Consider the following 27,278-nt stretch of genomic DNA (forward strand, 5'->3'; position numbering starts at 1 on the left):
TCTCTTCACTCTGTTGATTGTTTCCTTTGCTGTGCAGAAGCTTTTTAGTTTGATATAATCCTATTTGTCTATTTTTGCTTTTGTTGACTGTACTTTTGAGGTCTTATCCATAAAATCTTTGCCCAGACCAATGTCCTGGAGCATTTCCCCTGTGCTTTCTCCTAGTAGTTCAATAGTTTTGTGCTTCAGTAGTTTCAATTTAAGTCTTTAATCCATTTTGAGTTGGTTTTTGTATATGATGAGAGATAACTGTCTAGTTTCATTCTTCTGCATGTGGATATCCAACACTATATTGAAGAGACTGTCTTTTCCCCAATGAATGTTCTCAATGCCTTTGTCAAAAATCAGTTGGCTGTGAATAGGTGGCTTTATTTGGGAGTTCTGTATTCTGTTCCACTGGTTTATGTGTGTGTTTTTATGTCAGTACCATGCTGTTTTGGTTGCTATAGCTTTGTAATATATTTTGAAGTCAAGTAATGTGATGCCTCCAGCTTTGTTCTTTTCGCTCAGGATTGCTTTGGCTATTTAGGGTTTTTTGTGGTTCCATATGAATTTTAGGATTGTTTTTTCTATTTCTGTAAAGAATGCCATTGGTATTTTAATAGTGATTGGATTGAATCTATAGATCACTTTGGGTAGTACAGTCTTTATTCTTAAGATAATTTCTTCTTCTGGGTATTAAGATCTCTAGAGATGTTTACAATTTTTCTAGGTAGTACTTTAAATAGATGTTTATGTAGTAAGCTGATAGCTTAACAAAATTGCCTTTCATTTTGGTAGGGCATGTTTATAAACCTGGAAGGAACAAGGGAAAATATTTATAATAATAATCTCCTGGCATACTTGAATGATTGCTTATCAGGGACTCCAACCTGTCACTATGTAAATTAAGTGAAGAACAAATATGAAGAATTGCTGATGGGACGCAGTTAATGTGGCTTACTGCAAGTTTACCTAAGTTAATCAGTATTCTGTTTAGGAAAAGGCTTGTTTTCTTGTTATATGACAGATCATCTCTGATATCTCCTGGTTTGTCATATCATTAATTTTTATGGTGGTGGCACATGACTTTTTCAACCTTTGTATTTGGGGATCTGGTTTTGTATGCAGAGTGAAGAAAAGCTGAGTTGATTTTTCTTGCTGTGGAAGATGCTTAACTTCCTGGGCATATGGATTGGCTGTTTCAGAATATCTGTTTTCTTTGGTAATTTTAAATATTGAGACAATCTAGGTGGGCAATGTGACAAAATGAAAAAAGCAAAAAGTTTGAACTTACAGTTCTGAGTTTGAATACAATTTAGCCACTTATTACCTCAATAGCCCCAGGAAAGTAATGTGACCTTTCCAAACCTCAAATTCTCCATCTGTAAAGTGGGCACAATAAATAACCCAAGGAAGTTGCTTTGTATGGTAGAAAGAGCACTAGATTTGAAAAGCCTGGGGTTAAAATCCCAGCCGTGCTCACTAGCAATGTGCCTTGGAAAAGATTTATAAAATCTTTGATCCTCAGTTTTCTCATCCCTACAGTGGGGCTAATGATGATACTTACTCGCTGGGTGAGTGTAAATATTAGGTAAGACAATGCAGGTGAGGCCCTGAGTGGAGTGCCTGACTTTTAAGCTACCGCCTGTGTGCGCTTTAAACCCCTACTTAGGAGACTAGCTGTCACTTTTCCAGTTCCTACCCTGGAGCTGTTGGGTTCCTACACCTACTAAAGTTTCTTCTGAAGATCCCATGTGACCGCTTAACTCCCATGTGTGGTGATCCTAATTGACCTTTCTGTCATATTCACCCTCATTTCTTGTCTTTCCAGAAAATATAATCTTTTACCCTCTGGAGTCTGATCTGGAACTTCTAGGATTCTTGTCACACTTATTTACTGGTTCATCCTTTTCTCACTGCCCTTTACCTCTGTGTTCCCCAGAATGTCGTCCTTGGGCCCTGTATTTTTCATTTGTCTCTGTCACACTTTACCTAGGAAACTCTGCCTTTGCTGATTCCATGGTGCTCAGAAGTCTGCCTGTGTTCAGTGTACTTTCCTGAGCACTCTTTATCAGTCTTTGGGGTCTCATCATCCTCTGGGTGGTCCCTGTGTGTGTGTCTGAGCAGGCGTCTTCGGAGGAGACTACCCTTCCCTACCTCTTAGGCTGGCTTCTGTCTTGGCCAGTGGCTCTCCCTCACCTGGTCCCCAAGGCACCTCTGGATCTTCAGGACCTTATACCACATCTGGCACATACCATGTCTCAACAATTGATTGTGTAAATATTTTTTTTAGATTTATACCTAAGTATTTACCTATTTTTTTGAGCTTGTAAATTATATTTTGTATTTTAAGTTATTTTTTCATTTTTTTTTATTGTGGTATGATATATACAACATAAAATTTACCATTTTAACCATTTTAAGTAGAATTCAGTGGTATTGAGTATTTTCATACTTTGCATCCATCACCACTCTCCATTTCTAGAATTTATTCATCATTCCAAACTGAAGCTCTGGACCCACTAAACAATAATTCCCATTCTCCCTCTCCTTAGTCCCTGGCAGCTACCATTCTACTCTTTGTCTCTATGACTTTGCCTATTTTAGATATCTCATGTAAGTGAAAATCATGTAATATTTGATCTTTTGTGTCTGGCTTATTTTACTTAGCATAATGCTTTAAGCTTCATCCCTATTGTAGCATTTATCAAAATTTCATTTCTTTTTAGGGCTGAATAGTGTTCCATTGTATGGATATACCACATTTTATCTATTCATCTGTTGATTTGGGTTGTTTCTACCTTTCTGCTATTGTGAATAATGCTGCTATGCACATTGTACAAAGATCTGTTTTCAATTTTTTTTTGGTATGTTTGTAGGAGTAGAATTGCAGGATCATATGGTAATTCTATGCTTGACCTTTTTTTTTATTATTATTGTTTTATTTATTTTTTTTTTTTCAGCTCATTATGGGGGTACAAAAGTTCAGGTTATATATATTGCCTATGCCTCCCCATCCCCCCGAATCTGAGCTTCAAGTGTGTCCATTCCCTAGACAGTGCACATCGTATTCATCATGTAGGTGTGCACCCATCCCCTCCCCCACCCCAGCCCCCCCAGTCAGAACTTCAATATGCTTGACTTTTTGAAAACCACCAAACTGTTTTGCACAGCAGATGCACTATTGCACATTCCTTCCAGCAGTGCATGAAGGTCATATGATTGCTTTTTGCATCTTTCTGTTGTATTTCTTGCCTCTGACCAAAAGAGAAAGTAAGTAATGCACAAACTTGATGACCTAGAAGAAATGGGAAAATTCCTGGACACTTACAACCTATCAAGATTGAATCATGAAGAAATAGAAAATCTGAACAGACTAGTAATGAGTGAGGAAATTGAATCCATAATAAAAAGTCTCCTATCAAAGAAAAGCCGGGGCCTGATGGCTTCACTGCTGAATTTTGACAAAACAGCTAAAGAAGAACCAATACCAATTCTTCTCAAGTATTCAAAAAAAAAAAAAAAAAAATGAGGAGGTGCAAATACTTCCAAACTCATTCTGTAAAGCCAGCATTATATGATATATCAAAACCAGACAAAGATACAACTAAAAAAGAAAACTACAGACCAATGTCCCTGATGAACATAGATACAAAATTTCTTAACAGAATACTAACAAACTGAATTCAACAACACATCGAAAAGATCATGCACTATGATCAGGTGGGATTCATCCCAGGGATGCAAGGTTCAACATAACTGTGATACATCACATCAACAGAATGGACAAAAACCATTTGGTCATTTCTATGGACAAGATTCAGCATCCCTTCATGATAAAAACTCTCAACAAATTAGGTGTAGATGGAACATATCTCAATACAGTAAAGGCCGTAGATAGGAAACTCACAATTAACATCATACTGAACAGTGAAAAGTTGAAAGCTTTTCTTCTACAATCTGGAAGATGACAAGGATGCCTACTCTTGCCACTTCTATTCAACATAATACTGGTAGTCCTAGCCAGAGCAAACAGGCAAGAGAAAGAAATAGAAGGCATCTGAATTGGAAAGGAAGAAGTTAAATTGTTCCTGTTTACAGACAATATGATCTTATATATGGAAAATCCTAAAGATCCCACCAAAAATGAATGATAGATCTAATAAATGAATTCAGCAAAGCAGCAGGATTTAAAAGCAATATATAAAAATCAGAAGCATTTCTGGGCTGGGCGTAGTGGCTCACAACTGTAATCCTAGCACTCTGGGAGGCTAAGGTGGGTGGGTCGTTTGAGCTCAGGAGTTCGAGACCAGCCTAAGCAAGAGTGAGACCCTGTCTCTACTAAAAAAAATAGAAAGAAATTAGCCAGACAACCAAAATACATACCAAAAAAAAAAAAAAAAAAAAAAAAAAAAAAAATTAGCCGGGCACGGTGGCGCATGTCTGTAGTCCCAGCTATTTGGGAGGCTGAAGCAGTAGGATTGCTTGAGTCCAGGAGTTTGAGGTTGCTGTGAGCTAGGCTGATGCCATGGCACTCTAGCCTGGGCAACAGAGTGAGACTCTTTCTCAAAAAAATAAATAAATAAATAAATAAAAATAAAATCAGAAGCATTTCTGTATACTAACAATGAACTGTCTGAAAAAGAAGTCAAGAAAACAATCCCATTTACAATCGCTACAAAAAAGTACCTAGCAATGAATTTAAGGAGGTGAAAGATCTTCATACTGAAAACTAAAACATTGATGAAAGAAATCAAAAAAGACACAAATAAATGGAAAGCTATCCTGTGTTCACAGATTGGAAGAGTAAATACTGTTAAAATGTGTGTACTAACCAAAGCAAGCTACATATTCAGTGCAATCTCTATCAAAATACTAGGGACATTTTTCACAGAAATAGAAAAAGCAATTCTAAAATTCATATGGAACTACAAAAGATCCTGAATGGCCAAAGCAATCTTGAATAAAAAGAACAAAGGTGGAGGCATCACACTACCTGACTTCAAAATATACTACAAAGCTATAGTAACCAAAACAGTGTGGTACTGACAGAAATAGGCACACAGACCAATGGAACCAAAGAGAGAACCCAGAAATAAATCCATGTGTATACAGCCAGCTGATTTTTGACAGAGGTGCCAAGAACACACAATGGGAACAAGACAGTTTCTTCAATAAATGGTGTCAGGAAAACTGGATATTCATTCGCAGAAGAATGACAGTAGACCTTTATCTCTCACCATATACAAAAATCAAATCAAAGTGTATTAAAGACTTAAATGTAAGACCCAAAACTATGAAACTAATAGAAGAAAACTAGGGAAAAAGCTCCATGGCATTAGACTAGGCAATGATTTTTTTGGATAAGATCTCAATCACATGGGCAGCAAAAGCAAAAATAGACAAATGGGATTACATCAAACTAAAAAGCTTCTTCACAGCAAAGGAAACAGTCAACAAAGTGAAGAGACAACCTACGGAATGGGAGAAAATATTTTTAAACTATACATCTCATAAGGGGTTAATATCCAAAATGTATAAGGAATTCAAGCAGCTCAACAGCAAATAATCCAATTAAACACGGGCAAAAGACTTGAACAGACATTTCTCAAAAGAAGACATACAAATGGCCAATATGTATATGAAAAAATGCTCAACATCACTAATTATCAGGGAAATACAAATCAAAAGTACAATGAGATACTACCTCATTCCAGTTAGAATGCCTATGATCAAAAAGTCAAAAGATAGCAAGTGTTGGTGAGGAGGTGGAGAAAAAGGGAACCCTTACACGCTGTTGGTAGGACTGTAAATTAGTACAGCATTATGGAAAACACTGTGAAGCTCCCTCAAAAAACTAAACCTCTCCAGCTGTGCCTCATGATTCCCAGCCAGATATGCTTTCATTTTACCCTGCAGGGAGTCAAATACTAATCTTCTGCTGGCATGGGAAAGGGAGTCACCTGCTTCAGGAGCAGAGATCTTGGATATGACTGTGGTGACTTTTCCTTGTTGGATAACTTTGCAAGTGGCATTAGGTATCACAAATAGATTACTTTCCTTTATTTTATCAGCATGAGAGTACATATAGGTGTGGTATAATTCAACTTAATAAGATACCCAAACTGTAAATGCTCTACCTAACATTAGGCAAATTAGATAATTTGCATGATACCAGCTGGAGCTCTTAGAGAGATTTTTTGTCTATAGATTGAAAATGATTTGACTATTTAAATAATTTTTTTTCATGTTGCAGATTAACTTTACTGTGTTGTATTTAAAAGTAATTCTGGTCACTTTTCTGCTCTTCTGCTTCCTAAAGACTGATACTTAGACACAGAATATTCCTGTGACAGCAATTTACCAATGAATATCCCCATGCCCGAGATCTATGAAGTCTGTGCCTCGATATTTATTATTTACGGTCACCAGCCTTCCTGGTGCACTTGGCTTCACTTTGCAGCCATTTACCTCTTCTGAGTCCTCTTTCTGCCATTTCTTTCAGTGCAGCTATTTGATAATGGTCATAATAGTTACAGTCATTTCAATTTAGTCAGTGCTTATTTCTACCAGCCACTATTTTTTTAATGCATTATCTCATTTATCCTTAGTAATTCCTTATATTGGCACTACTCTTACTGCAGGAAAACAAGACTGAAAGGTTGAAGAACTTCCCCCAAAGTGGTAGCATGACAGGGAAAGACCAAGGCATTTTTGGAGTCTGGGTCTAACCTTACTGCTCTGGGTCTTGTCCCTGGTGATCCCTCTGTTGCTGTTCTCTTCCAGACCTCTTTCCCTTTAGCAATGACTTTGGTGTTTTACAGAGAAAATAGATGCCTGAAGGAGTGAACTCCCTAATCCCCAATTCCTTACTTTTCTTTTCTTTTCTTTTTTTGAGACAGGGTTTTACTCTGTTGCCCAGGCTGGAGTGCAGTGGCCTTATCATAGCTCACTACAGCCTTGAACTCCTGGGCTCAAGCCATCGTCCCTCCTCATCCTCCCAAGTAGCTGAGACTATAGGTGTGCGCCATCATGCCCAGCTAATTTTTCTTTTTTTTTGTAGAGATGGGGTCTTGTTCTTGTTCAGACTGGTCTCAAACTACTGGCCTCAAGTGATCCTCCTGCCTTGGTCTGCCAGAGTGCAAGGATTGTAGGCATGAACCACTGCGCCTGGCCTCCTTACTTTTCTTAATTCTTTAAAACACTATGGTGAGAAGACCCCAGGCTTAGACCCAAATACATGATCTTTGACAAGCTGTTTAACGTCTTTCCTTGGTCTCAGGTGTTTCGTTTGCAAAATGGGGACAATAATGTCCACCTTCTTGAGCTGCTGCATGCTGGGTGCTCTTGGACTCTTTAGTGCTATGGACATTATGGAGTCTATGAGCACGTGTCCAGAGCAGCCATGGACAATAAGCAAACATTATTATCACCTGCATCCTCTTTTCCTCTCTCTTCATGAAAGGGATGTGGCTGGATAGAGAAAAACAGCCTTACCTCAGACAGCCCTATATTTGCATCAGAATATTGATTTGTAGTTATTTGCCTAAATATCTGTTCTATAGATAAATTATTAATACAAACTTCTCAGGGACAGGTCCTGGCATTTTGCTTGGTACCTAGTAATTGCTTGAGGAATATTGTTAAGTTATAAAATGTACTGATTCTGCAGTCCTGCCTACTTTCTTAGAATTTGGTAAGGGTTTATTTTCTTTGAAAATGGAAGTCTCTTAGAGAATGATAACTTCATTTCATTTTCATCCACAGGCTCTTAAGTGGAGAGTTGCTAGCGGTTTCCACATAAGATGAATAGAGCTTCTGCTTTGTTCGTGTCTCTTATGCTCATTGCCCCTTTACTTATGTCAGAAGATCGGACTATCATGAATTGCTCAAAATAAAATAAAAGCCACTCACTTTTGCTTAACAAACCTTTATTTTGTTTTTATTTTCTCTTCAGAAAAGAAAGACGTGACTCAAAGCCTGGAGAACTATACCTCCAAGTGTCCTGGGACCATGGAGCTCATTACCCTGCCGGGTGGACTCACCCTGCCCCCAGTTCCCTTTACGAAGCTGCCCATCGTCAGGTGAGCGGGAAAGGCATGCTTCATCCCAGACTTTTTCCTCCACTCTGATCATGAATAGAGATCTCAGAAGAGCTTCTGTTTTTTGTTGGCTGTGTATCTGGTTCATTATCTCATTAAACTTGACAAAAGTGCTGTGAAGTATAAGTATTGTAGAATGAGAGACTCACGGCCAGTGACATTCTATAACTGCTGCAGTCCCCTGCCTGTCAAATGGCAGAGCCACATGCAAACCCAGGTCTGCCTGGTTCTGAGGCTCAACTCATGACTACTGTGTGATGGTGGAAACCGACCTGACCATATCACTCTTCTCCTTACAAGCTTTCTGTTGTTTCCCTTTTCTTTACTCCCAACAGCACAGAAGTGGGCAACTCCTTGTACACACGGTGCTTTCCAGCTTTGGTGGCTTTGCTCATGGCCTGTATCTACCTGACAGTTGTTTTCCTCTCCTTGACTTTATCCTTTCTAGTGCTCATTCCTGTAGACTCATTCCAAGCCCAGTTTCTAGGAAGCTTTTCCTGTTACTGCCTTGGTGAGAAGCGAGCCCCCTGGATTTCCATGGCACCCATGGTGTTTGCCACTGTGTGCGTTCCTGGAATTACCTTTCTATGTGACTCTCTCTTCTAACAGATTGTAAGATTTTAGGGTGGAGACCCTTTGGCACATGCAAAGTGGGTACCTAAGAAAGGTTTATAAACTAATCTCGTGATTTCTGAGTTTCTGAAAGATTTGTTTGAAGGCTGAAACAGTTGAAATTTGATGTTTTGCTGTTGAGTACAAGTGCTGTAACCTTAGGATTTGATGTGATGAAGATGCATCTTTAAAATTCTCTTGGCTTGGCTGTGGTTTCCCAGGTTCCATTGGCTTTGTAGTGCAGTGAGCTTTGGCTCACAAGCTGACTGTTACTGAATGGGTCACTTAACCTCTGGGGATCAGTTTACTTACCTCCCTCTAGCCCCTGCCAAATTTAGAATGAAAACCCATGGCATTAAGTTATTAAGAGAATTCAGTGAAGTAACATTTGCAAGCATGTGGTACAGTGCTTAATAAATGTCAGTTTTCTTTCTCTCTGCATTTGTTAGTACTTCCAAATGAAGTGTTTTTATTGCCCAAGTGAGAATTGTGGGGGCAGAAAGGGGTGCTGTCCACCAAAGTCCCCTGCAGGTCACACTTGAGTTTTAAGAAGACGTTCTGAAGGGAACTCGTGAGGTCATTCATCAGACGGAGGTGCAAGGATCAGCATCCAAAAGGCTGGGCCATGGCCTGAGACATTGTTCTGGCTGCTGCTTGGAATGTCTCGGAAAAGACTTGCAGCTCCTCGGTGTGGGGGCCCGGAGGAGGGGTGTAGTCACGCTGCTGTGCGTGCTGCTTCCTCATCACTGGTGCAAACTGGAGAAGAAAAGGTTCTCTTTGGGCTTTTCTATAAGTAAGACTTAAAGTGGAATGTATTTGATGGGAGATTAAGGGCATAATTCATTTTTTAAAAATTAAAGACCAGAAAAGCCTTTCTTAATAATTTTTTATCTGCATCATGACTTGGAACATTCTTAAATTTAGAAAACCTTGCATAATAGGACATTCTGAACCTCACAGAACATTCTGGGCTTTTGATGCTGTATCGAGATCTGTAAGCACTCAAGCCTCTTTGTCCGTGAAGCTGGGGAAAATTGGCCCTTGCAGGTCATGGGAACCAAGGAAGAAAAGTGCTTGTTCTCCTCCCAGAGAGAGCAGAAGAGAAACAGGCTGGGTCACAGCCTCGGAATAGAAGTTAGAGTCCTCGGGCTTATCCTTCACTAGCGTGTGACCTTGGGTAAGGATGTAACATCTTTAAGCTTCATTTTCTTCATCTCTAAATTAGGTATAAGATTGTCCCCTCACAGGGTTGTTTGGTTTTGTTTTAGCTGAGCTGTTACATACAAAAGCGTGGAGCAAAGTGCCTGGCACATGGTAAGCTCTCAGTAAATACTAGTTTGCATCTTGGAGACATTTTTCACCTGTTTTTCAAACAGTACATTGATTGAAAAATATCATAATATTAACATTTTCATCCCTTAGCTGTTAAAAAACATTGAACAGATTGGATAAACGTATAATAGTGTAACATTTAGGCAACTACTCTTTCATAAATCTGCTGTGCACATCCCCCTTTGCGGGGTGGCAACGTGTCTTTCACTGACAGTCAGGGTCTTTGTGGCTTGTACTGCACAGCTCCCCTGTGGACAGCTCACTGTGTCCTGCTTGGTGTCCTGGCGCCACTGCTGTTGCCTGCGTGCTCATGGACTATTTTTTAGAATCTGATTTTGTATACTACCCACCATCTGTATAGATACATTTTTTTATGGTTTTCCGGAGACTTTTAGCTAGAGAAATAAGCCCTGTTTACCCTGGTGACTCATTCATTGCGTCATTCATACCTGGTCTCATTAAAAACTGGAAAGAACTACTGCATGAGATTCAGCGCAGGAAACAGCTCCCAGGGACATTAGCACTGTTGGCAAAATGGGAGGGAATTTCTCTGGAAGATTTGGAGTATCTCACAGCCGGCTTTGTTCCCTATCATTTACAGAACAAAATCCAATTTGCTTGCTTTGCGTGGCCTACAAGGCCCTCTGTGGCCTGCTCTGTCTCCAGACTTCGAGACTGTGAGCCCCTTGTTCCCCTGGTCCCACTACCCTCCTTTTCCCTGTGGAAATACTTAGAGTAGGTAAAATGTGTTATGCCTTTGTTCAGGCTTTATCTTCTACTTGAAATGCCTTTGCTCCATTACTCTTCCCGATGGTACTTAGTCATCTTTCAGGATTTAGTTCAAGGATTATATTCTCCATAAAGCCTTTTCCTAAGCCACCCAGGTAGAAATGACTGTACTTTCTATATGAGTTAGGAATTATTTCAGCTGTAAGTGCAGAACGCCTAATAATGGATAGCCAATGGGAAGTTATTTTCCTTATTTATTGAGCAGCTGGAAACAGGTGGCTTCTCTGCAACTCTGTCCTTTACCTCATGATTACCAGATGGCTGCTGCAGCTCCAGGTAACACCTCTGCATTCAGGGTAGGGAGGGAGAAGGGGTATGTCCAGGGATGAAATTGTGGCACACAGAGCTGAAAAGTCCAGGCAGGAATTCAGGTAGGGCTGGATGGAGTCCATGTTCAGATAACCTTGTCAGAACTTGGTTTCTTTCCTTCTTTTAGCTCTGTCTTCTGCAGTTGTTGGCTTTAGTTCCAGGCCCTAGGTGGTGTCAGAGTGGCAGCAGCAGCTCCAGACCTTACATCCTCTTTCTATAATGTCCAGGAAAAGAGAGAAGGTGCCTTTTGGCAACACCTGTGAAGGAAAGATGAGACTTTTTTCTTCAAGAGAAAGAATGTCCCCTTGCTTTTCACTGCCTCTCATGGGGTTGTGGACTCCTATCTGAGTCAGTCTTCCCAAACCACATGGCTGAGAGGAGGGCATGTATAGTTTCCCTAAAGCAAAACCTAGGAATTGTTTGGCACAGGAGAAGGGGGAAGTGGATGTCAGGAGGCATCCGACAAGAACCATTACAGTGAATGATGCCCATATTCCACCTACGCTATTGTGTTGCCCCAGACAAAAAGTCCAGTTTTTGGTTTGTGAACAGTAATGCTTATGAGTCAAGATAATGCATTGATTCATAGCTGTCCTTCCCAAGTCAGAAAGCATTGCTTTGGAAAAGCACCACCTTGGAGTGAGGACATACTTTGTTTTATGAACTGCGTTTTGTCGTTCTTGCATTTGTGACACTTCCTGACTCAGAGGCCTGATTATATGCTGTTCTTACTAATAAATAGGTTTGTGTTTTTATTTGAAATTAATTTTCATACACAGATAAGTTTGCTTGCTTTAATGTGCTTGCCAGATTTGACTTTTGTGCTTTTCTCCTAAGTTTTTGTCATTTGAAAGTATGAAGAATCAGGAGAAATGTGATATCCTTGCTCCATAATTCTTCACCTTCTAGCATTTTTCTTTTCCTTGTCAAAGCAAGATCTTTTTTCTCCAAAGATATTCCATGGGTAATACTTCTAGAACAGACTATATGCTATTTCCTCCTCTAAAATTCTGTCATGATTACATGTGAGGGATATTGCTTGTAGGAAGAATGGTAACTAAAATTTATTGATGTGTCTTATTTATTCCAAGTATTAATAAACTCTCCTCATGTAAAATTGGGGAAACCGTAGGATTCTGTTCAGTAGTCTTATATTCAAATCCTATATTCTGCAACTAGTTGTGTGACTCTGAATGAGGTATTTAACTTCTTCTTCTGAAACTGGAGTTGGTGATACATACCTCCTGTGCATGGATCAGATGAAATATTTGGAAAGTGCTTTGTAAGCAGAAAATCTCTCTGCAGATATGAGTTCTTATAGAGGCTTAAGGGAGTTTTGCCTCTAATTAGAAGTTACTTTACTCTTCCCTGTCAGTTATTACTTTTGTTTGTACATGTTAAATTAAGTCAGTTGAATTGAGTTTCAACAGGCTCTCAAGAAATGCTGATATATAACTATTTAGTTATTTATTAAAATTCATGTAACCAAAGCCAAAAAGTCTCAGAGCTGAAAATTTGAAGAGTGGGGTTATGTTGGCCCAAACATCTTTTTGCTCCTATATTAGCAGGCCATTATCTTACTTCTCAGGAAACTGAATATTTTCCTCATACTTCTCAGTTTTGGGGCTGGTGAGCTCTGGTGTGGGAATGGAGCTTCCCTGGGAGTTTATACTCTTGGCTGTAGACATGATGTTGGTTTTTAAAATAAAAATGATGATACCCAACCATGGTCAGAAGCTAATGTATTTTGCTTGGTCTTTCTGTGCCAAAGATTTTATCTTTTGAAAAGCAAAGAATTGGTTTTTCTTTGCTTCACAAACCTAAGTGCCAGGACTGATCCTAGTTGCTCAGCTGGGGAGATGGAAGGTGTATCTCTTGCCTTTAGGATGCTGCTAGCTTAGTGGGGTCTTAAAACTGTGTTTCACTTGCTGTGCACAAAGGAAGTGCCATGGTGGGGGCTGAGGTGTGTGGAGGAAGGGTGTTGGTCCAGTGGGGTTGGGGAAGTAGGTCCTGGAGGAGATACGTCTGGAGTTACCTAGTGGGGTGCGAGTCTGGGAGGGTCTTTTAGGCACAGAAGGCAGCAAGGGCAGGGAGGCAAGAGGACAGTGACTTGCATTTGGGGAACATAGAATGCCATTGCTTGATGCATGTGCTAGTTCCTGTGACTGGACAAGGAGTGGGGGAAGCGTGGGTACTGAGGCTGGTGAATCTTAGATCTCTGGTCTGGAACTCCATTATCACTTGTCTGATGCACTGGTTGGGGCTCTTCCCATTCATTGCAAGTGATAAGAACCTAACTCACACTGGCTTAGGAAAAAAGAAGCTACTGCCTCATGTAACTGGGGACTAGGAGAGAGTTGGTCTCAGGGACCTCAGGACTGAAATAAATGATCTGGCAAAAATGCAGTTTTTAGAACCTCTCAAACTCAACTTTTCTTTGTATTGTATCTTATTCTCTTTCACTGTTGAGAAACTTTCTCCTTGTGATGGGGTAGGCCACTCATAACCACAGATAGCTTGGTTCACATCATCTCAGACTGTGTCCTTGGAAAAAAAACAGCTGCTGTCTCTGGACATGCATGTATAAACGTAGGGAAAGGTTGGTTGGCCTGGCTTTGTATTTTCTTGAGCCAGCCAAGTGTAAAGTGCTTACTGGGTTCCTATTATCCTCAACAAGGATCTTCTACATGACCATAATGTGACCATCAAAATTAGCATCTTGACATTGATACATTTCTGCCATATAATTTGCACACCCCATTCAGGCTTCCACAGTAGAAAAGTCCAGTAATGCCCTTTATCACAAAAGCATCTAGGAAAGAAGCTCACAGGTAATTTTGTGGCAATATATCTCTAGTCTCTGTCAATTGGAATGGTCTTCCTGTCTTTCCTTGACATTCATGACCTTGACACTTTTGAAGATTACAGGCCAGTTATTTAGTAGACTATACAGTGTTTCCTCACAGTTAGGTTGAGGTCATGCATCCTTGTAGGACTGTCACAAAAGTGATGCCCTGTTCCTCTCCGAAGGTACCTGCCTGATCTTGAATTGTCCCATTACTTGATTGGGGTGGAGTTGGCCAGACTTCTTCACTGTAGTTACTCTTTCCCCCTTAATAAATAATAAGCATTTTGTGCCCAAGTACTTTAAAACTATGCAGGCTGGGCGTGGTGGCTCACGCCTGCAATCCTAGCACTCTGGGAGGCCGAGGCGGGAGGATCGTTTGAGCTCAGGAGTTCGAGACCAGCCTGAGCAAGAGTGAGACCCTGTCTCTACTAAAAATAGAAAGAAATTAGCTGGACAACTAAAAATATATAGAAAAAATTAGCCGGGCATGGTGGCGCATGCCTGTAGTCCCAGCTACTTGGGAGGCTGAGGCAGAAGGATCGCTTGAGTCCAGGAGTTTGAGGTTTCTGTGAGCTAGGCTGACGCCACAGCACTCTAGCCCAGGCAACAGAGTGAGACTCTGTCTCAAAAAAACACAAAACAAAAACCAAACTATGTAAATATCTCATTCCTCATCAGGTTGATTTCCTTCCTTCCTCCCTCCTCCTTCCCCTTCCTTTTTCTTCCCTCCCCCATTACATATTATTATAATCATAAAATCTGTTTTATTGTTATTCTGATGCTCAAGCTGTGCCTGATTTAGCTGGTGGGAACGCCCTCATACTGGCTCCTTTGTCTTTTGTCATACAACAGTCATTCTTTGTCTATGTCCTCTTCTTCTGGCACAGAAAAATGCTCTGGGCTTATGTTATAGTTTCCCCACTCCCAGCCCTGTAGTCAGCTATTTCTCCAAAGAGCCATGTTTCCTTTTGGTGGAGAATGGAATTTAGAATTAAGGTCTGGGTGCTATATGTGTTCACTGCTATTTGGGAGCCACTGTTCTCAGTGGATATAGCTAGGCAATGTATCTATTTATATACATATATTATACACACCTATGTTTATGTCTGTATTTATTTCTGTATCTGTATGTACTGAAAACCATGTGTTCATGCAGATACCTCTAATTTCCAGCAGCTCAGGGTTTGTTCTAGTTTTCTCAAATGTATAGTCCCGTTTCTCATCCTTATTAGAGTTACTTACTGACAAATTCCCCTGTTTGTTGCCCACTATTACCACTGCCAGCCCCCTCCCCAGGTGGTGCTCTGGCACTTTGTGCTGGGCTGCTGCTGTGCCCACCCCCATGGGCCCTTCTTGTGCCGCTTGGACTCTGCTTCCCATGCCAGCCACCACCTGTGCCTACCTGGCTGTTCCCTCCCTGAGGACTTCAAGACTGAATTGTTAGGGTCAGGAGGGAAAGGGGAGGACACTTTTTGATCTGTTTTGATCAGTAAATAAGCTTGTCCATAGGATCTTAGTCTAGCATGAACTAGGCTCACCGAAAAATGGGTGATGCAGATATATATTTTGCCTTATTTCATAAAACATTTGAGGCGGCTCATATAAATATTATGTTAAGAATAAGCAACCAGAGTTAAGGGAAAGTAAGGGTGGAATAAGAAAATAGAGCAATGAATTCTGTTAGTACCTAGAAATCCTAAATTCCTATGTCATGGCTGGAGGTGGGAAGAAGCATGATTCTGATATAACTAATGAGAAGGAAACAATTGGCTATAGGATCCTCTGTCTCTTGTAAGCAGACACCTGCCAGTCATGCTGGGGAAATAATACCTCTTCATGGTACTGGGGTGGGAAACTCCTCTTGTGGATTCTTTTAAAGAGAACATTGTGGCATATTGAGTAACATCCTCAGCAACATCCTGGCAAAGATCTAAGCAGGTTTCTCTTGTTGTTTTGCTGTTAGTATTTGCAGTGTACGCTGAGAGCATGATGCCAGAGTACCTCGAATAAACGCAGTTCTCCCAGAGGACAAAGCAATGTGGTCCTCTGTCATCTGGCTTGCTGCAGCCACCCAGTTGAGAATAATGGGTAGACTGCTGATACATCAAGCATTCCTTCATGAATGTGATTTCATATAAATGAGCTTTTGGCAGGAGTTAGGCAGCAGAGGATGCAGAGTTATTATATATTCTCAGGCATCAGGAAGACATGGTAGGTGTCTCTTGTTGCTGACTGAGGGTGGCAGATCCATGTGGTTGGCACTCTCAGTACCTGGTCCGTGGCAGGCCCTCAGCAGGTCTGTGTGCAGTGGTTAAGTGTTCACAGTGCACATAGCCTTGTCCCTGCTTCCTGAATCTTTGTTCCTCATCTTCGCCTTGAAGGGAGGCCAGCACAGGCGCTGTGGACTGGTTTTTCCTCAGAAAATAAGTCTGGGACTATTTCAGTCAGGTATTACAAATCGGTAACATGTACATTGGAAGACTACAGCTCATTGGTAGTGTGACAGAGTAAGTTGTTTGAAAAATATCTACATCGGTGAGTAAACAATCAGACCTGCTATGTAGAATTGTTAGATGTAAGCACATTTACTGTTGGAGATGCCTCATAATTATGATTTTGATTTTAGAATAGGTGATCAGAACCATTTTCTTTTCTTAGTGTTTTTCTTAGTTTTTGACAAGAAAACGATTTTAGCAATTTATAGGAAAATACTTACTTGTTCTCTGTAGCATGGGAGCATGAACTAGGCTCACCCCAAAATGGTTTCAGGTAATTATGATGTGAGGAAAAAAAAAAAAAAAGGAGCCAGAATACATCCCTGTTTGAATTCTATTCCAGAATTCAATTAATCAAATATTTATTGAGTGCCTAAGATACATCCAGCCCAATGCTAAATGCTGGGGTTTCAGTAATGGTCAAGCATGTTCTCATCTTCTAGGAGGCAGCCAGGCCCATATCTAGGTACTACTGTCCAGAGTTAAAGCAGAGGACAGTTAGTTAAAACTATAAGCAATTTATTTTTTATTTTTTATATTTAGAGACAGGGTCTCACTCTCTTGCCAAGGCTGGAGTGCAGTGGTACAGTCACAGCTCACTGTAACCTTGAACTCCTGGCCTCAAGTGATCCTCCTGCCTCAGCCTCCTCCTAAATAGCTGGGACTATAGGAATGCACCACCATGCCTGGCTAATTTTTAATTTTTTTTTTGTAGAGATAGGGTCTTGCTATGTGGCCCAGGATGATCTCAAACTCCTGGCCTCAAGTGATCTTCCCTCCTCCCTACTTTGGCTTCTCAAAGTACTAGGATTACAGACATGAGCCTGACCCAACACTCCTGTTTATTGCTTATGGAAAGTAATTACGTATGGAAATGATAAAACTGTGTATACAATAGCCAATAGTAGAATATCAGGCCCCAAATAATCACATAGATTGTTAACACACTATAAATTATGAATTATTAAAGAAGAAATTGGAATGAAATTCAGGTGCCATTTCCAGTTAACCAATGAGTCTTTAATTTGGGGGCAATGATGGGGGAGTGTAATTCACTGATTTTTTTTTTAATTTCACAATATTAACGGGGTACAAATGTTCTTGGTTACATGGATCGCCTTTGTAATGCTTAAGTCACGGCCATAAGTGTGCCAATCACACGAACAGTTTTCATTGTCCCCACTACGCAGGCTTTCGCCCCTTCCCTCCTCCCCTCTCCCTTGATTGTCTTTTTTTTTTTTTTTTTTTTTTTTGATTGTCTTTTTTTAATGCACTAACATTGAGCACTTTCAGCCTGGAAAAGAGCTCTAGAGTTTAATGAAGGTATTTAAATTGATAAAGATCAAAACCTTCCAGTAGCTTTGGTGTTTTTAAAGCTTCAACTTTTAAATTAATTATACTGTTGAGGAAGGATTAGAGGCTTTTATTAAAAAAGGTACTTAGGGGCCCAAATTCAGGGCAGTTTTTCAGCCTCCCAGGTACCAATCAGGATGCATTGTCTGTGATCCCACCAGGTTCATACCACTGTCCAGTACTTTCTCTCATACTTGATATAGTGGCCAAGCTACAACCTCCCTTAGGAGTTTCTTAACTAGAGCTATTTGGAGACAATAAGGTGTAGAGTAGCATTCAGAAGCAGGAGCAGTGGTCCTGCCTTGCTCACCCAGCCTGCGTGGCTTGCCCTCTCCAGCTATTTCAGTCATGCCAGGACTTGGAACAACTGACCTCCACATGGTTTCAAATATGGGGCAGACGAGGCCAGTTTTACCCATTGCCCATCTGCTAAGAGATATCAGATGAGTTCTCAGTTATGTTTCCCATGTGAAGAAGGTTGAGGGATTAAAAACCAAGGAACAAAAGGTGAGTTGTTTTTTTCTTTGTCATTCCTTTCAACCAGTTTGTTTTATATCACTTTCATAATTAGTGTTTCACTGTTGTTTTGCATGGTCCCAATTAGCTATAGTATATTGAGGAAAATCAGATTTTTAATATGTCAACAATTTCCAAATGGAATCTGTCAAAATAATCCTTGCCTTGGACACTTATCCCTGGAATTCTGCTTTATTGTTGGCAGCTTCATAGGCCAAATGCAATCTTATTAGTTCTGCAGTAATTCATGCTAGATGAATTATCTTTCCTTTAGGTCAGGTGCCTTGAACAACTGTTTTTTTGTAGGGCACATTTTATAAAATGATATTTGATGCACAATTTTGAGTTATGAGTGAATGCTGTGGCCACTTGTTGGGTTACTTTTCTGCCTAACCGTGCCCCTCAGAATTCTTTTACATGTTTTAGAAACCATTTATGTGATCTGGAATTTCTCTACTCGCATAGATGATTCCTTTAAAATCACAGACAATATCTCATTTTAGTTGGTAACTTTGATATGAATAGAAAGGTATTCGTGTCCCAAGAGAACAGAATCATTTTACAACTGAGTAAACTCTCAGGCTGAAAGAAACTGTGAACCACCCCCTGACCCCCATCCAGGGTTCAGCAACAGCATGTTCATAGCAGGGACCAAAACCTAGTTTCTTCACTCCAGTCCAGTGTGTAATCTTTTCAATGGGTATGCTGTTCTCTTGTTCGTAAGTGTTTTAAGGAGGGGAAGAGAAGTTTTTGTTGACCTACCATGTGTTAAGTGCTAGTATAGGTACTTGGGTACTCGACATATATTCCCTTACTGCAAAGGCTTGAAGGTATCCCCATTCAGGCCACTCCCTCTTTTCCGTCCAAGTTTGGAATCAGCAGAAAGAAATACCTGTTTTAGGCCGATGGAAGATACAGTGAATAGCATGGGTCTGATCTTGCCAGAGGGCTTATGAGTCCTCCCCTGAGTTAGATGGACTTAGCCTAATCCCTAGTAGTCCCTGGCCTCGCTGGGTCTTGGAGGCCTCTTTCGTGTTGAGAGGCCCCTTTTAGTGTGTGCAGAGAGCAGAACAGAATATGTGCTGTCTGCGAGCAGGCAAGCCTGAGGAGCAAGGAGCTGAGCAGTGCGTGACCTGGTTCCCTTTCCAATTTACCACCTCCCTCAGGAGGAGCGAGGGAGGGCAGAGTGAGGTTAGGACTGTTTCTCTAATGGATGCCCACTCCCCCCACCCCCACTGGAAACATGGAACCAGGGAAAGGAGGTGTCCTCCAGTCCATACGACATTATCAGGTACCTCTTATTTTTCCTTTTTTGTAAGTGAAAATGTTGAGGTCTAGGCAGATTAAGTGATCTGTGTTGTGGTTTAAGAGCACAGTGTCTCCTGTTGTCATCAATTTCCAGCTATAGGATTTGGGGCAATATACTTAATCCCTCTTGTGTTAGTTTCCTCATTGATAACATGGAGACGATTGTAATAGTACCCAAACTAAGAAGGTGGTTGTGATGTTTAATTGAGATGATACATATGAAGTGGCTAGCATGATGCCTGAATATGCTCAAGCTCTACAGATTAGTACATTTTCAGTAAATGCTAGCTGTTAGAATTTGAGCATGAGCATAGATTAGCAGACATCCACAGCTGGGAAAGCAGTTTAAGATACAGATTATCCTTCTGGGGAAGCAGCCCCTCATGTAACTAAGGCCAAAGTGCTGTTAACTGTCTCATGTGGTGCCTTCTCATCTCAGGGGTCCTGACATCTGGCATCCACTTTCTGCAGGCAGGCTGGTCAGGGCAGGGAGAGGCAGAGACAGAGGAGCCAGCCTGTGCGGAGCACTGGGCACTGTGCCAGGAGTGTCCCTTGAGGTGGTGGGTCTATCTGAATTTCGTAGACAAGGAACCTAAGTCTTGGGGAAAGCGAGGCACTTGCCCAAAGGCATACAGCTGGTCAGTAGCGCAGTGAGGTTTCAACCTGGCCCTTCTGACTCAAACCGTCCTGGGGCCCAATTCACGGAGCCCACAGAGGGCCCCGAGCACCAGGGAATTGTTCCCTCCTGGGGATAGTCCTGAGTTGCTGCATGCAGCATTCTTCTGCTTGGTCCTGCTGAATGTGAGTGCTTTTCCTTCTCTCAGTGTATCTTCTATTTTGACTGATTTACTGTTTTTCTAACATGATGTTTGGTAGTGTTTATCCTGAGACCAAGCTAACAAGGCAGTTGAAGTATTTGTGTTCCGTTTGAAACAACAGGCGTGTGAAACTGTTGAACCTTCCTGCCAGCCTGCGGCCACAAAAAATGAAAAGCTTGCTGGGTCAGAACGTGTCGACCAAGAGTCCTTTCATCTATTCACCAATTATCGCGCACAACCGCGGAGAAGAGCGGAACAAGAAAATCGGTAGGACCATTTATCCTGACTTTCTAACTGTGCTCTGCCACCTGTTTCCAGTGGGTTTCCTAGATTTTTTAGAACAGAACCTCAGGCCAATTCATTCATGTGTGTGTGCACACATGCATGTGTGTATATATTGTCGTATAAGTTTATTTGGTTTTTGCTGCCTTTGTCAGACAGTTGACCATAGATCTGATATTTAAAAATCTATTTCAGAAAAGGTGATTTTGTGGAAGTTCTAGAAACCAGAAAGACTTCTGTTAACTGAGACTTTTGCGAACTACAGAAGAGTGATAATTGGAGATCAGAGTGATTTTTCCAAGTGCTGAAGTGACTTCTGAATCATCAGAGAAAGATTAAGGGCTGAATTGTGTTCAGGATTGACTGCAGATGAGGTCATTGTATTATTTTCACTTGGGAACACTGGCAATCAGGACAGCCGATCCTGGGATCACACTGTGTGGTGGGAGAGACTGGGAGTAGAGCGCTTGCTTTTGAAAATCTCTCCCGTGCTTTTCTGTGTTGAAGCTCTCGGCCAATTCCCAGCTTGACCTGCTCATATTCTTCCTGCAGCAGGCCTAGGGCTCATGTGCATCACCTGCCTTTGTCCCTTGGTGTCCTTCCTGAAGCCTGGCTGTGGCACAGAGCCCCCCCCCACCTCGCTGCCACAAAGACAAACCCAGGGGCCCCTTGCATTTGAGATTGTGATTGCTGGTCATCGGTGATCACTGCCCATTATGCCTACATGTCACTGTGACAGATCTCCAGGGCTGTCAAGAGGTTGGTTTCTGCTTGACAATTGCTGATTCCCTCTTAGGAGGGTAAGTAGAAGACCTGCAAAACTTGCACTCTGTTTTTGATATTCTGTGCTTTCTTTTCCTTCTTTCTTAATTTCTATACCTTCAATTTAGGAAAAAGGCATTCTGACTCCTTCTTCCACGATGCTGATCTTTCTAGGATATAGGCTTCCTGTTGCACGTACAAACCACCTACACCCTGGATCATGGGCTGCGGTGCTCCCTGACCTGTCCCTACTCACTCACCACCCCCATTCTGCCTGACTTTTCATTCTCACCTCCTGCTGCCCTCGCTCTGCTCCTCGGGTTTCGCAGCAATGACTTCTTTCTGGTCCTTGGATATAACGAGCTCAATCTGGGCTCAGGCCTTTGTGCTTGTTCTTCCCTCTGCCTGGAACTTGTCCCCCATTGTCACTGGCTCTATTCAGATGTCCCTGCTCAGAGAGGCATTCTCTGATCCTGGTACCCTCAGGCCACTCCTCCTATCACCTCTAGCTGTGCTGCCTGGGTTTCTCTTCATAGCACTTCTCTCCAACTCAAATCTGTGTTTATTTGCAACCCTCCTGCAATATACTATGAGGCCAGGAACTCTGTCTTGCTCCCTGGTGTATCCCTAGTGCCTAGAACAATGATGAAAGAAAGAAAGAATGAATGGAGTAGATATTATGAATCCCAGTTTAAGCATTTCTTACACTAGCACTAAAATTTCTTAGCCTCTATAAAGGTCTTATAATAAGCTTTATTAACAATTTGTAAACTCTCTGAAATGCTTATTAAGATAATGTACTATGCACAATGTTCATAGTGTCCTTCCTGCCTTAAACTCATGGTGCCCTCCCTGCAAAGACTGCGGAATTGCGTAGTGAGACCTAAGTTCTGTGAGTTCTCGGACAAGGCATTTAAACTTCCTGAATCTGAGTTTCCTTATCTATAAACTGGGATTCATAATATCTACTCCATTCATTCTTTCTTTCTGAGCACCTTAAAAATAAGGTGTTTTGGAAGAGATAAAGTTGTTTGCTAAGATAAAGGGCATAACTGAGGTGGGAGTACTAAAAGGACCTTGTGCATTTTTAAATGGTATCATTTCTTTTATTCATATTGTGCTTTATAAGAGGCTATCATGTATTAGCTCATTTAATTTTCCCCGTATTTTTGGAGGAATTAATTTTTATCTCCCTTTTGCAGATGAAGAAACAAACTCAGAGAGATGACTTTCTAAAAATTACTCAACTATTTTGTGGCAGAGCTAACCCTTGAACTCACATCTTCTCAGGCCCAGTATACTGTTCTTGTTAGTCCACTCTGGTTTTCTCTAATGAGCATAGCACACATGACAGAGGCCTAAATTAACCATGTCACACAGTCCTCGCCCTCGAAACAGTTTCCCCTTCAGTTCATGCACGCAAGACACAAACACATGAGAAGCTGAATATCAAGACAGAATACAAATGAAAGTTCTCGAAAACTGTAGCACTGTTGCCAGGTGTCCCTGTGTACTTGCATAAATAGTCAACACTGGTTAGACTGGGAGCAGGCCCTGCAGGGCCCTGAGAAGGCATCTGGAGGCTCAGAAGCAGCCTTGCCTTCGGAGAGTAGGGGGGCTCCCCAAGGTGTGGCTCTGATTATTCTAGCTATTCATTATTACAACAAGAAAATAAAGGAAGAGACATGGAGTAATGTCCTTAAAAAAATGGCAGCTGTTACTGAATTTTGGGAAAGTTCTGAAAACATGAGCCCCAGATATATAGCCTACTGCAATGTCTGTGTGTATGTGTTGTATGTATGTATGTATGAGTCTTCGAAATTCCATTTTTAGTATCCTGATTTTGAAAGGCACCCCAACTTCGTCTCCCCTACCACTGCTTCTCTGCTCTGGAGAACATGTGGAGGTGACGGGAAGTGTAGGAGACGGGTGGACATCGTGGGTAACCAGGAAGGGCCAGATGGTGTTGCCCAGGTCCACACACCAGTGAGGAGAGAGCAAAACCAGTTCTGTCCCTGCTGTCTTTGGGGGCATCGCTGTCCAGCCCCCTACGGAACTCCTTCTTTCACCTCATTGGAGGCAGGAGACACGGTCCCATTCTGGTCAGTGTCCCACCAGTTCTGAGTCGGCAGGCAGGCTGCTCTCCAGCGCCTCTTTCCCCAGTGGACCTGGGCTAGCTGTCACGGAAGTGCTGAGGCTCTTCTCTCTGGGACCCTCCGAGGGTTCTCTGGCTGGTCTTTTTGGGTCTCATTAAGGTTGGTGATAAGCTTTCTCCTTAAAGAACTTTAAAGGAAGAAAAACTTCTAGAGGTGATTTAGAGCACTGGAGGCGTGAGACCTCTCTTCTCAGGAACAGTGACGTAATGTGTGGGGCCCAGTGCAAAAGGAAAACCTGGGGTCCTTTGTTCAAAAATTACTAAGAATTCAAAGACAGTGACAGCAGAGCAGTAAACGAGACACGGGCCTCTGAGCGCCATGTGCCATTGGCTATGTGGATTGCAGGCCTGTGGAGCCAGCCTGCCTCTCTGTTTCTCCTTTTCAGTCTTAAGGAATTATCGAAGCTGCTTCTTATGAGAATCATGCTCTGCATTTGCTGAAGAGGGCTTAAGCAGACACTATGTAGAGATTCTCATAACTGTTTGATGTTGATGCAGCAGGCATTATTATATTCCCTATTTCCAGATGAAAAAATTGAGCCTGAACTAATATAAATTACCTGTGTTAGGTGAGAAAGCTCGTGAGTGAGTGGCAGGGCCCAGTCTTCATCCCAGGTTGTATGAGTCAGTGCTCAGGGATTTTTCCCTTTGTAATATGGCTTCTCACCATAGTAAGAAGTACCTGCTCATCTTGGCTGAGGGTAAATTCAGTGGATGATGTAGGAATTTTTTTCTGAGATACAACAGAAGGTTCAGCCAGAATGCATATTATTTGTTGCATACCCACGGGTAGGAAAAGATAATTTATATTCTCTGGCTTCTAATATCTTTTTGGCAATATATACTGATCAGTGAGTACCTTCCTGGAGGCTTGCTGAATCACCTATCTGTACCCTAAATTTCTAATCTCTGTAAATGAATCTTTGTGTATAACTGGTGGAGGTATCACCATAGCAGGGGGCACAGAGATTTAGGGATGAGCAAACCCTTGAGGGCAGTTTGTGAGCCATTTTCCACTCTAACTTGGAATAATTTACCAGTCTTTGTGTCTCTGTGTTGGCTGTCATGGCCATTGTCTGAGCTGCAGTCTCTGCAAAGATGATTGCAACACAGGTGCTGCGCTTGAGCATGGTTGTGTGAAGGGTTTTCTATCATTGTGGTAGGACTTTGTGGCATTTCCAGGCTTAGTGCCAAGGTTGATGGAGGCAGTGTGGTGGCTTGGAAAGGCTGTGGCTGTCAGATGGACTTGGACTGGACTGCAGCCTGGCCCTGCAGCTCTCACTTCCCACTGTGTGACTGAGGACAACTGATCATGGCTCCCTGGTCTGCAGTTGTGCTGCCTGAAGAATGGGGACGTTGGAAGGCAACCGGGAGGGTCGTTCTGAGGATCCAGGGAGATGATGTTTCTAAAGTTCCTGGCAGCCAAGCAGATCATGTTTGCAGTAGCAGTTGTGTGCACTGTGCTAGGTCCTGGGGCTGCAGTAATAAATCAGGAGTGCTTCCTGCCAAGTGGTCCATACAGCGTCAGAAAGAGATGAGCTTGTCAACAGAAGCACCCGCCAGATGCCATGGGTCCTCAGACAGGAACATGTACAGCATGCAGTGCCGACGGGATGGAGAGGGCCTGAGACAAGGGGTGTTTAATAGCTGCTAATTCCTGTCCTTCCCACTGTTTCTGGGAAAAAGTATCGAAGAAGGGGCATCGCTGTGTGCTGTGACACACTAAGGATTAGAAAGGGGATTATCTCCATCTTCAGGCAAAAATAACTTTTCATATAATCAGTAATTTATCTCAGAATTACCCTTCAGTAGACAAAGACCATCTAAGTATAAATTATTCCTTTCAGCACCCCAGAAAACGATTTTTAAAAAATGATTATTTTTTGACTATGACAGAGAAAACAATTCCTTAGTTACCAGGCATAGCAACTTGTTTAAAAAGAATGAGCTTTTTTGTCTGTGGTGAAAAGTAGGCTGGGACACTGACCACCTGCAGACCCAGGCAGGCTGGGTGAAGCTGCTGGGGGTGGGGCAGTGGGTGCGGAGCTGGGTGATGGAGGGACAAGACCTGCGTTTCCAGAGCCCTTAGGGGTGAAGCAGTAGAGTGCAAAGAGCATGGGTTTTAGAGCCAGACAGACTTGAGTTTGAATCCTAGCTCTCTCATTTATCAGGGCCACAAGATGGGCAGGCAATTCAATCTGCCAGGGGGAGTTTTCCTATTTTAGAATGAGAATAATAATTGTTCTACTGCATTGTCCAGAGGCTCAAATGAGTACATGGCTGTGCAAGCACTTTGTAAATTAACTCACCTGGTGGTCTCTTAATAGGTGATGCAATTTCAACATGCCAACTTTGGCTCACATGTCATAGATTTGGTGGAGCCGGTCTTAATCTCTGTGTAGGGTGCAAAGTGTTTGGAAAAAGCTATGACTTGAAAACATGGTTATGAAAGCTCTGTGAAAGTTGAAGAATTCTGGTCAATAAATATCCTTGTCTACTCTAGAAAAAGCCCTACACCACCCTTTTAGCCACCCATATCTGTTCTAGATACCGCTTTGAGTTCAAAGACCTGGGCTTGAATCCCTGTTGCACCACTGGCTGTATGATTCCTAGGCAAGTTTGTCGACCTGTTTGGACCTTGAGTGCCTGCCTTGTAACAATGGGCTTACAATACGTATCTCATAAAGTAATTATGAAGAGGAAAGAGATGACCTGCTTGAAAGTGCCTTGCACCTAAGGCGTGCCCAACACCTGTTAATTGATTCTGAAATCGCTTCTGGTTTGCCTAATGGAGCATCTTTAAGGGAGGAGGGGTTGATGGAAATGGGTATGGGAGCTGTATTAGCTTCTATTGCTTTGTAACGAATTACCAAAAACTTAGTGGCTGAAAACAGCACAAATTTATTTTCTCATTGTATGGATCAGGCGTTTCAGCTAGGCCCACTGCTCAGAGATTCACAAGGCTGAAATCCAGGTGTCAACTGGGGCTGTGTTCTCATCTGGAAGCTCAGCTGAGGAAAGTCCTGCTCTCAGGATTCCTCAGGTTGTTCTTTGTTCTTTTCCTTGTGGTTGCATAACTGAGGTCCCTGTTCTCTTGCCAGTGGTTCACTGCTCTCACTTCCTAGAGGCCACTCTTAGTCCTTGCCACATGGTCCCCTCTGTGGCCCTCTCAGGAAGGGTGTGGTCTTCTGTAAGGGCTCCCTGAATAGAATAGTCTCATCCCAGACAGTCTTCATTTAGATTAACCCAAAGTCAACTGGTTGGGGACCTCAATTACACCTGCATATCCTTTCACCTTTGTTATATAACATGACCTAATTGTCATACTCACACTCAGTGGGAGGGGATTACCCAGGGCACACACGCTGGGCCATGCACACCAGGCTGGAAGGCTCAGAGGTCATCAGAAGTCTGGCTCCCCACAGGTGCCGAATCGCAGTTGGCCTGAGAGCGGGCAGGGAGGAGAAGCCACTCTGTTTTCCCACAGACTTGGGGCTGGAGAAATCATGCTCGGTGCCACTCACAAGTGACCCAGTGCCCTCCTCCCCTGCCAGCCTCTGGGCCAGTGAAACGTGGTGTGCCTTACCGCTCCACACCAAGAACAGTGCTGTCTGG

The 27,278-nt window shown here is 42.2% G+C and overlaps 1 protein-coding gene across 5 annotated transcripts in view; it reads left to right on the forward strand.

Moving 5' to 3' along the window:
- Positions 1-27,278, forward strand: part of TRAPPC9 (trafficking protein particle complex subunit 9) — a 604,744-nt gene that overhangs the window by 88,182 nt on the left and 489,284 nt on the right. For all 5 annotated transcript variants that reach the window (XM_069465953.1, XM_069465949.1, XM_069465951.1 and 2 more), the window contains 2 exons: positions 7,940-8,066; positions 20,586-20,731. In XM_069465953.1, the coding sequence (XP_069322054.1) occupies positions 7,940-8,066; positions 20,586-20,731 (273 nt within the window). The remainder of the gene's footprint in view (positions 1-7,939; positions 8,067-20,585; positions 20,732-27,278) is intronic.

Source organism: Eulemur rufifrons, chromosome 3 (genome assembly GCF_041146395.1).
Source record: "Eulemur rufifrons isolate Redbay chromosome 3, OSU_ERuf_1, whole genome shotgun sequence".
Lineage (NCBI taxonomy): Eukaryota > Metazoa > Chordata > Mammalia > Primates > Lemuridae > Eulemur > Eulemur rufifrons.